Source organism: Palaemon carinicauda, chromosome 39, assembly GCF_036898095.1.
Source record: "Palaemon carinicauda isolate YSFRI2023 chromosome 39, ASM3689809v2, whole genome shotgun sequence".
NCBI lineage: Eukaryota > Metazoa > Arthropoda > Malacostraca > Decapoda > Palaemonidae > Palaemon > Palaemon carinicauda.
The window spans coordinates 48,975,156-48,986,816 of record NC_090763.1 but is presented as its reverse complement, the minus strand read 5'-3'; the positions used below and the strand labels follow the sequence as shown (position 1 = coordinate 48,986,816).

The 11,661-nt window shown below is 31.9% G+C and overlaps 1 protein-coding gene across 1 annotated transcript in view; it reads right to left on the bottom strand.

Moving 5' to 3' along the window:
- Positions 1-1,546: 1,546 nt before the first annotated feature.
- The window catches only part of LOC137630860 (uncharacterized), a 28,911-nt gene continuing 18,796 nt past the window's right edge, over positions 1,547-11,661 (bottom strand). Inside the window, exons 2-8 of the mRNA XM_068362404.1 lie at positions 11,343-11,623; positions 6,775-6,872; positions 5,823-5,961; positions 4,944-5,146; positions 3,637-3,780; positions 2,881-3,015; positions 1,547-2,407 (exon numbers count right to left, since the gene is read on the bottom strand). Of these exons, the coding sequence (XP_068218505.1) occupies positions 2,204-2,407; positions 2,881-3,015; positions 3,637-3,780; positions 4,944-5,146; positions 5,823-5,961; positions 6,775-6,872; positions 11,343-11,623 (1,204 nt within the window). The 3' untranslated portion in view covers positions 1,547-2,203. The remainder of the gene's footprint in view (positions 2,408-2,880; positions 3,016-3,636; positions 3,781-4,943; positions 5,147-5,822; positions 5,962-6,774; positions 6,873-11,342; positions 11,624-11,661) is intronic.

The window sequence follows — 11,661 nt, the reverse complement described above, 5'->3', positions numbered from 1 at the left end:
GGGGGAAATTTCCCCCTGGGGGGAAATTTGAAGCTTCCAGGGGGGAAATAATTACACTACCTACTAACTAAAACAAGCGGAAAATGTCCTGATAGTACGTGTGGCAATTTGTTGTTAGCCATTCAATTGTGATATGATCATATCAGTTCTCAAAGACATGATATTCAAGGGGAGAATTGGAGTGTCATGCCCATTTCTGAGGCAGGCGAGTGGGCATGAGGGCTGGGCGGGGCATGAAGGGGGAAATCTGGATGGTTGAACTGGGTGCAGGGGGGAAATGACAGAAAAAAGGTTGGGAACCACTGCTCTAGATCGCAAAAAGAAAAAGGGAAGACATAAAAATACAGTGCTCATCTATCGGTAACTGAGTTTGTAAAAATTTTCGCATGTTAAGGCACACTCAGTGCTGGCAAGTAAGACCCCCTGAAATTGGTAATATCTTAAGTGGTAGATGATAGAATGACTTTTCTTTCTTCTCTCTTTGAGCAGCTCGTGGTGGTGGTGGCGGTGAACGAAAAATTACTAAAATCATAAATAAGAGTCTCGTTGCTTTAGCCTTTTCGTTCTTTTTAAAAGCTGAAAGCAGGAGAAGGTCCTCATCTTACAAATACTCGACTTACGAACGCCCGCCTCGACTTACGAACACTCGGAGATACAATCATAAATACAACTGAAATTATACAATCTCAAATGGTGTATCAAAAGATTGTATACTGTAATAAGATAAAGAAATACTGTAATGAAACAATATCATATTTAATACAGTAAGCAAAAGAAATTTGCAATAACCTGTTATCTATTTCACATGAAATAGGACTATTGGTTGATTTTTGTAGCTGGAAATCATAGACATGGGAGACAGATTAGGACTATCCTAGGCCTAATTGTTAAAAAAATTCGATTTACAAACAAATCGACTTGCAAACAATTAGACGTTCAGACAATTCGACTTACAAGTTGCAAGTAATGATCTCTAAACAATTCGTCTTACGATCAAATAGACTTGCAAGCAATTAGCCTTTCAGACAATTCGACTTACAAACAATTCGACTTGCAAACAAATCGACTTACAAACTAATCAACTTGCAAGCAATTAGACGTTCAGCCAATTCGACTGGCAAGTAATTAGACTGTTAAACAATTCGACTTAAGATCAAATCGACTTACAACAATTAGACTTTCAGATCATTCGACTTATAAACAAACCGCACTTGCAAGCAATTAGGCTTTCAGGCAATTTGACTTGCAAGGAATTCGACTTGCAAACAAATCGACTTGCAAACAAATCGACTTGCAAACTAATCAACTTGCAAACAATTAGAAGTTCAGCCAATTCGACTTACAAACAAATCGACTTGCAAACAATTAGACGTTCAGCCAATTCGACTCGCAAGTAATGACCTTTAAACAATTCGTCTCACGATCAAATAGACTTGCAAGCAATTAGACTTTCAGACAATTCGACTTACAAACAAATCGACTTGCAAGCAATTAGACTTTCAGACAATTCGACTTCCGAAGTTTCTTAAACCAATTAAGTTTGCAAGCTGAGGACCTTCAGTACATTTAATTCTAGATTCACCTTGTGAGAATATCTCCAAGACACTCGCTCCCAGTGAGAAAAAAATGAATGCAAATAATGAAGCAAAATGAACATCATGACAAAATACAATGTATGCAGTTTTTTTACGTGAAATGAGAAACATGACTTAAAAGGTATATTGTGAAAATGAAAGACCTATGAAATTAACAGATCATAACTGGTATCCTGTAGTTATGACCCATGAGAACAAAATGCAACTGAAACTATACAAAGACTATTTTTCGTGATTTTGCTATGAAAACTGATAGAAATATATATATTTTATGCACAAATTCGTTAAGTATAAAAAAATGAAAAATATATAGGCAAGCATGACTCTCCCCAAAAAAGGAGCTTCCACAGCCACAAGCTTTTGTATAATAGATTTTCTGTGAATCATCAGCAAATCAAAATAGTAACAGTCACCATGTTTAAATCCACTTATTGAAGGAGCTATTAAGCTCCTAAATAATTTCCCTAATCACTAGGAGAAGCCACAAAAGTTAAAAAAAAATTTAACCTGTGACAATGTCTATCCCACACATTGTAACCTTGTTTTTAAAAGTTTTTCTTTTTTTCATTGTAAAAAAAATTCCATCACATGACTAACGACTTGTGAGGCTACGAATGGCCATAGCCTGGTTCCTCCAGACGGATGAAGGCTTCCAGTAGAGGCGGAAGCCCGAGCAGGTGAGTGCTGGAGTGTATCTTCTTTGGTGTGAGTGAGTTGCGGACGCTACGCCAGCACAGACTTGAGAGGCTTGCAGGCTGGGTCCAGTGGGGCATCATAAGGGTCTTCAGCTCCAAAAAAACTGGACCTAAAACCTGGAAGACAGACCGTCCGTTATTTATACATTCCTGGAAACCTAACATGAAACAGAACAGTAGCTTTTTTAAAGTATTAAATGGTATTGCAAAAAGATATAAAATGCAGACACTGCCTACAATAACAGTTTAACTATTCTATGATCACAAACTGGACCTAAAACTTGGAAGACAGACCATCCGTTATCTATACATTCCTGGAAACCTAACATGAAACAGAACACCAGCTATTTTCAGCAGCACAAAATGGCATGAAGAAAAATATGCACACTGCAAACATTACCTAGAATACCAGTTAAACTATTCTAACTATGCATTTTTTTTTTTTTTTTTACATTTATGAAGATACTGTAGTGTCATATAAGCTACTCGATAAGTTCGATTCAATAATCTCTAAATGAAATTTCAGTTGAATATGACACCCAGTAAAATTAAAGGCAATTTACCGTAACAATAAAACCCTTCATACTAACCTTATAACATCTAGAATGTCTAAACATTGTCCTAAGAATATGGTGGTGCATTCTCCTTGGGTTCTCTGCCATCACCATTGATAGAATTGAAATTGTATGGGAACAATTCTCCAGTTTGCGACGAGAAATCACAGCCTGTAAAGGTTATGAGGAAACTTGATGAAACGTTCATAAAATATATCTAATTGAACATCTATCTAGCCAGGAGTTTTTTTAGGGGGGGGGGGGGCTTTATACAAAATCATATAGTAGTACCAATATATCTAAGTGGATATTTAATTAGCATGGAATAAGACATTAAAAAAAATGTTGGTATCTTTATACAAAAGGATACAAGAGTACCATATGAATCATATTTTTTATAATTAAAAATGTGCTGGAAAATATGCTCCATATATGTATATATGTATATCAATATATAAATATATATATGTATATATACATACATATATCAATATATAAATATATATATATATAAACATATATATATATATATATATATATATATTATATATGTATATATATATATATATATATATATATATATATATATATATATCTATATATATATATATATATATATATATATATATATATATAATGATATATATATATATATATATATATATATATACATATATATATATATATATATATATATATATATATAAATATAAATATAAATATATATATATATATATATATTATATCATCTCTTGATACGAAACATTAATTTCCATAAATAGAATGACTTACCTTAAGAAACCAGGTAAATACACTTTGATCTTTATCACAACTGTCCTGAGCTCCCCAAACCGATGCACCGTTGTTTAAAAGCGTTCTTGTGAGCATGAGAGAATCGTCTAAGTGTTCTATACTGTATGTCAGCAAGGTCCGACCCTGGAAAGGTAATTAAATCACAATATTAATTTAGAAAAAAAAAAAAAAAAAAAAAAGGTTTCATTGTATAGAATCATAAGTAAAACTGCATGATTGAATGTTCAGGTCATCAATGTATAAACATTTGTTTATTCATTTCCTTGTTTCCTTTCCTCACTGGGCTATTTTTCCTTGTTGGAACCCTTGGGCTCATAACATTTTGTTTTACCAAGTAGGGTTAAAAAAAAAAAAAAAAAAAAAAAAAAAAAAAAAAAAAAAAAAAAAAAAAACACTTTCATTGCTTAGAATCATAAGTAAAACTGATCGGTTGAATGTTCTTGCTCATCAATGTATAAATATTAGTTTATTCATTTCCTTGTTTCCTTTCCTCACTGGGGTATTTTTTCCCTGTTGAAACCCTTGGGCTTATAGCATTTTGTTTTTCCAACTATGGTTATAGCTTAGCTAGTAATAACATTAATAATAATAAGGCTTATAGTATCTTGTTTTTTACAAGGGTTATAGCTTAGCTAGTAATAATAATAATAATAATAATAATAATAATAATAATAATACTAATAATAATAATAATAATAATAATACAAGATCTAAGACTTCTGCCTGACATACAGTAAAGGCAACGAAAAGGAAAATTTTATCCTATCGACCCTTTCATGGAGAAAAAAAAAAAAAAAAAAAATATATATATATATATATATATATATATATATATATATATATATATATATATACTGTTCATAGAAATATCAGTTAAAAGAGTTTGTAAATGACTATTATCGTGGTGTATAAGACACGTTAGTAATAAAAAGACAAAAATGCCCCTGATTGTTTTTAATATATATTACTTTTATTTTATACTCTATACTGTACATAAATGGCTATTTTCATGGTATAGCAACCAAGATAATGTAATAGATTATTTCTGATATATATTACTTTGATTTCACTGTAAAAGGACACGCAAAAATCAATCCTATAGTCTATTTCTTTTAGCGATGCAGATTTGCACCGACTCGCGGCGGTGCCCTTTTAGCTCGGAAAAGTTTCCTGATCGCTGATTGGTTGGACGAGATAATTCTAACCAATCAGCGATCAGGAAACTTTTCTGAGCTAAAAGGTGCAAATCTGCCACGATAAAAGAAATGGACTGTAGTGTAACGTACCTCGTTGTTTACAGCATCGACTTGAGCCCCTGCTTGCAAAAGCACCTGCGCAACCTCCGCTGCTTTACTGAAGAGTCCCTGTCTTAGGAGATTCCTGACGAAGAGAAGCGGCGTGTCCCCTGAGAGGTCCTTGGCACTAACGTCACCCCCATTGCTCAAGATGATCTTGAGGGCGTCTGTCATACTGCCACTTCGGATATCTCCTGCAGAAGGTAAGAATGCAAAAATGTATATTATGAATGAATCACCTTTGGGATTTTCGTTTCTCATTTATAGTGTTCATACCAGACTAGTGTTCATACTAGACTAGTGTTCATACCTGACTAGTGTTATAATTAGACTTATGTTCATATCAAACTAGTGTTTGTTCAAGACTAGTGTTCATACAAGAATAGTATTCATACCAGACTAATGTTCATACCAGACTAGTGTTCATACAAGAATAGTGTTCATACCAGACTAGTGTTCGTGCAAGACTTGTGTTCATACCAGACTAGTGTTCATACTAGACTAGTTTTCATACCAGACTTGTGTTCATACTAGACTAGTGTTCATACCAGATTAGTGTTCACACCAGAATAGTGTTCATACCAGACCACTAGTTTTAAAAGAAGAGATATTTTCTATATTTAGTGCTAACAGACACAAGAACATTTCCTTCGATACGAGGTCTTCGCAGTGCAATCTGAACCGATTGTTCACCTTCAGAATACAAAATCATAATCCATATTTCCTGCTAAAAAAAAAAAAAAAAACAAAAAAAAAAGAAAAAAAAAACTGCGTCAAAGAAAAAAAAAAAAAAAAAAAAACCTTCCAGTAATAGAAAAATAAAAAAAACCTGCCAGTCAAAAAAAAAAAAAAAAAAAAAAAAAAACTTACCCATTAGCAAAGCGTGAAGGGGAGTTTGACCAAGAAGGTTTGCCTCATTTACGTGTACTCCTGAGGACACGAGTTTGCCGACTAATGGTGCAGGTTGAGGTGATAAGCAGGCTATGTGTAGCGCCGTTGGTGTGAATTTCTGAAAGACGGTCAATATTGTTATTATTGTTGTTGTTATATATGAATGATAAACATAAACTTAAATGGTTTTATTTGTTTTCGTAATTAAAGGAATTCTAATTTTTTTTAGGATTTTAAATTTGTTTAGAATGAATAGTGTTGTACAATATCATACTTTATAATGTGGTTAAAATTCATAAAAAAGATAACCTTGTTTATGTTATTTATGAATGATAAAAATAAATTAACATGGTTTTATTTGCTTTGATAAAACTTTAATTTTGTTTTAAAATTAATATAATGTACATGATAAGTTATAATTTAGTCAAAAAAGTATAAAAAGTATGACGTTTAACAAGACTGTTGGGCCTGTCTATTCACATCATTCATTCTCTTTTATTTTTTTCAAATAAAGTTCAATAAATCTCGTTTCTGGTCTTGGCATCCAAAATTTCTTATGCATTCATGTGTTCTCTTTGCTTTGAGAACTAAGAGAAATGTGTTCATCAAGGGAATATACTTTTGCATTACGGTTTCAAATATTGATTTGAATTCAACTGCAGGACTTTTAAAAGATCAAAGGGCATAGATATGTTAATTCCCAAGTTCATTCCTGAAATATTTCTGGCCAATTATTGACTATGCCCTTTACAATTACAAAATTCTTTCACATTTTGTACATTGCCTCTCATATTTCATAAGATACATGATTGTTACTTTGCACTTCGTTTCAACATTCTAATTTCAAACATCTTCAACATTCATGCTAATTGTATGAAATAATTAAAAAAGCCTAATTAACTAACATGAGAATATCCCAACAATTCCTTACCTCTATATCTATAGAGTTCTCCTGTTCTTCGTAGCCAAATAGTAGATTGCATATTGTGAAACTGCCTCTACAATTTGCTAAGCTATTGACTTTGGTATCTGGAAAAGAAAGACATTTTCTTAGAAGAAGAAATACTCTTCGATCTACAGAAATAAGGAAATCTTGCCCAAAAGAATATAAATTTTATTGATGATGATACTAAAATTAGCATTTTACTGTAAAAAATTTATCTATGTATCGAGTTAGTTCTCTCTCTCTCTCTCTCTCTCTCTCTCTCTCTCTCTCTCTCTCTCTTCATATTTCATTGATGATGAAGTAAAGGTAGCATTTTACTGTAAAAAATTAATCTATGTATCGAGTTAGTTATCTCTCTCTCTCTCTCTCTCTCTCTCTCTCTCTCTCTCTCTCTCTCTCTCTCTCTCTCTCTCTCTCATATTTCATTGATGATGATAGTAAAGGTAGCATTTTACTGTAAAAAAATAATCTATGTATCGAGTTAGTTCTCTCTCTCTCTCTCTCTCTCTCTCTCTCTCTCTCTCTCTCTCTCTCTCTCTCTCTCTCTCTCATATTTCATTGATGATGATAGTAAAGGTAGCATTTTACTGTAAAAAAATTATCTATGTATCGAGTTAGTTCTCTCTCTCTCTCTCTCTCTCTCTCTCTCTCTCTCTCTCTCTCTCTCTCTATCTCTCTCTCTCTCTCTACAAATATCTTCGTAAAACTGCAAAAGTGAATGGAAAACAGACGCTGACAGAGTAAAATACACAATTACGAGTTTCGCTGCTATCATGCCACTTAGCAGGATGAGTGACGTGTAAAGAGACGGACGAAGGACGCAAAAGGGGCTTCGCTTAAGAAGTAGGACGTCCAAATGGGGAGATAGGAAGGTTGAAAAGGGGATATCCTTCGGGTGGGAGCCATTGTGCAGGGACAGCTTCACATATTGGAAGGATGAAATAGTCGGATGGTTTAGGAGTAAACTGAAGGGTTTGGGAAGAGAAGGAGAGAAAGCGGTTTCCAAATAGCTGTTATTATTATTATTATTATTATTATTATAAGCTAAGCTATAACCCTAATTGGAACAACAAGATGCTATAAGCCCAAGGGCTCCAACAAGGAAAATAGCCCAGTGAGGAAAGGAAAAAAAATGAAAATAAAATATTCTAAGAAGAGTAACAACATTAAAATAAATATCTCCTATATAAACTATAAAAAAACTTTAACAAAAACAAGAGGAAGAGAAATAAGATAGAATAGTGTGAGGTAGAAGTGAGAACGGTGATAAAGAGTGAAAGAAATACAAGGAAGAAAAAGACAGGCTCAGGAAGAAGCTACGAAAAATGGGAGGAGGTGATAAGGGAAATATGATAAATAATTCTAATTATATAGAAAATGTCATGCAGAAATGGTAATTAGAAATAACGCTTCAGGAAATAATGGGTAATTTTGCGCAGTTGGTAATGGATGATCATATAAAAAAGGCGGTTGGCTTAGAGTTCTCGTGTTTGAGGATACACTCAGGCACACTATTCTATTGGTCTCATTTCCTTTCCTCACTGGGTTATTTTCCCCTCTTGGAGCCCTTGGGCTTATAGTATCCTGCTTTTCGAACAAGGATTGTAGGTTAGCAAGTAATAATAATAATAATAATAATAATAATAATAATAATAATAATAATAATAATAAAAATAGTAATGATAATAATAATAAAAATAAACATAGTAATAATAATAATAATAATAATAATAATAATAATAATAATAATAGTAATAACAATAAAAATAGTAGTAGTAATAATAATAATAATAATAATAATAATCATAATAATAATAATAATACTACTAATAATAATAATACTAATAATAATAATAATAATAATAATAATAATAATAATAATAAAAATAGTAATAATAATTATAATAACAATAAAAATAAATATAGTAATAATAATAATAATAATAAAAATAATAATAATAATAATAATAATAATAATAATAATAATAATAATAATAATCGTGACAGAAAAGGCTTTAATCAGAGGATAATACAGGAATTCTGTACAATGTAGGGAATAATCAGAATAACGTTCACAGAATTAATATTATTATTATTATTACTAGCCAAGCTACAACCCTAGTTGGAAAAGCAAGATGCTATAAGCCCAAGGGCTCCAATAGGGAAAAATAGCCCAGTGAGGAAAGAAAATAAAACATTTATAGACGCTATGTTAACGTAAATGAAAATGATTCAGTAGAGGTTATTGATCAATAACCACTAATACTTTTCATGCTCAATTAATCCAGGTAAGTGGTCGGCATCAATTTATTATATCATTTATATTTTTCTCATATTTTTTTCTGTTTATCATTTTGATGTTGATGCATGAAAAGTCTGTGTGTAATCGTCAGTCATGTTGAAAATAAATCATATTTTTCAGGGATTTTAATATTATTTTTTTACAGAAGTAAATTTCATCAAGATTATGTATTTTATATAAATTACTTCAATACAATAAAAGGGAGAAGTAATAATTTAAAAATGGTAATTATAAACAGAAGTAAATTCCATAAAGAAGAATATGTAGTTTAAGTATTTTATATAAATTACTTTAATACAATAAAAGGGAGAACTAATAATTTCAAAATGGAAATTATATACAGAAGTAAATTTCATAAAAAAGAATATGTAGTTTATGTATTTTATATAAATTACTTCAATACAATAAAAGGGAGAAGTAATAATTTCAAAATGGTAATTATATACAGAAGTAAATTCCATAAAAAAGAATATGTAGTTTATGTATTTTGTATAAATTACTGCAATACAATAACAGGGAGAAGTAATACTTTCAAAATGGTAATTTTGTACTGAAGTAAATTCCATAAAAAAGAATATGTAATTTATGTATCTTATATAAATACTGCAATATAATAAAAGAGAGAAGTAATACTTTCAAAATCGTAATTATGTACAGAAGTAAATTCCATAAAAAAAGAATATGTAGTTTATGTATTTTATATAAAATACTTCAATATAATAAAAGGGAGAAGTAATACTTTCAAAATGGTAATAACATTCAGAAGTAAATTCCATAAAAAAAAAAATATGTAGTTTATGTATTTTATATAAATTACTGCAATATAATAAAAGGAAGAAGTAATAATTTCAAAATGCCCAGAGCAACACCTGTCCCAAATGCATCCTGGCCTCTTCGACCATTGACCTCGAGTTTCTAATTTCCTTTCTTTCCGCGTCCCCATTGTTATAGATGCTTTGGCAGTGTTTTACCAATGAGCTTACAATCTTGGCACCTCCGTGTTGGAGTTTAATTCTTGGCCGACTCTATACGTTTGTAAAAGTATTCGCACATTCACAAAAAGTCTCAGGGGACTCTAATATACTCGTGTGCGTACCCAATTACTCATGATAATAAAAATGTACATACGAGATCTCCAATGGATTATTCAAAACACACTTTTAAAATACAAATTTGTGCTCATATTTGGAATTTAAAGGTCACTCATGAATGGCAGAGGCAAGGAGTAGTAACATTGCCCTGGTTAGCAGGATAAAGTCCTAGAGATTGGCCTTATATATATATATATATATATATATATATATATATATATATATATATATATATATATATATATACACACACACACACACACACATATATATATATATATATATATATATATATATATATATATATATATATATATATATATATGATCAACGCCCAAGCCCCCTTTCCAATCCAACTAGGACCAGAGAGGGCCAGGCAATGGCTGCTGATGACTCAGCAGGTAGACCAATAGGCTCCATCAAACACCCCAACCTTAACTCACAAGGATGGTGAGGTTGCAGACACTAGAAGAAACTATCGAGTTTCACCGGGACTTGATCTCCCGTCCAATAGAACGCCAGGTAGGGACGTTTCCAATAGGCCACCGCAACCATAATGTTTATCATAAATTCTATTGCTTGCGGGTACACTCGGATACACTATTCTATCTTATTTCTCTTCCTCTTGTTTTTTTTTTTTTATAGTTTATATATGAAAGATCTAATTTAATGATGTTACTGTTCTTGAAATATTCAATTCTAATTGTTCATTACTTCTTTTGTAGTTTATTTATTTCCTTGTTTCCTTTTCTCACTGGGCTATTTTTCTTTGTTGGAGCCCTTGGGCTTATAGCCTCCTGCTTTTTCAACTAGGGTTGTAGCTTATTATGTAATAATAATAATAATAATAATAATAATAATAATAAAAATAATAACAATAATAATAATAATAACAATAATAATCTACATTGCACTATTAAACTAACCTTGGTAAGCGAATAATAATAATAATAATAATAATAATAATAATAATAATAATAATTGCACTACTAAACTAACCTTGGTAAGCGAATAATAATAATAATAATAATAATAATAATAATAATAATAATCTACATTACACTATTAAACTAACCTTGGTAAGCGAATAATAATAATAATAATAATAATAATAATAATAATAATAATAATAATAATCTGTATTGCACTACTAAACTAACCTTGGTAAGCGAAAGGTTCCACCTTGGGGCAACCGTCGAGCAGGTCAGCCAGGGTCATCAGCTCCTTGTGGTGGGTGGTGGTATTACAGTGGCTTGGCAGTCGGGACAACAAGGGCAGGGTCGTCCGGGCACAGCCCCCGCCCAGGCCCTCACGTCCCCCACACCCCTGCACCGCAATGGGCGCCATGATGGGGAGGGGGGAGAGCGAGAGGGAGGGGTCGTTATCGGACGGAACGATGCCCTTCAGCTGCTGAAGGGCGCGACACGATGACGGACCATCTCTGCAGAAGGAGAAGACGAAGGGCGAATTAGTTGGTGC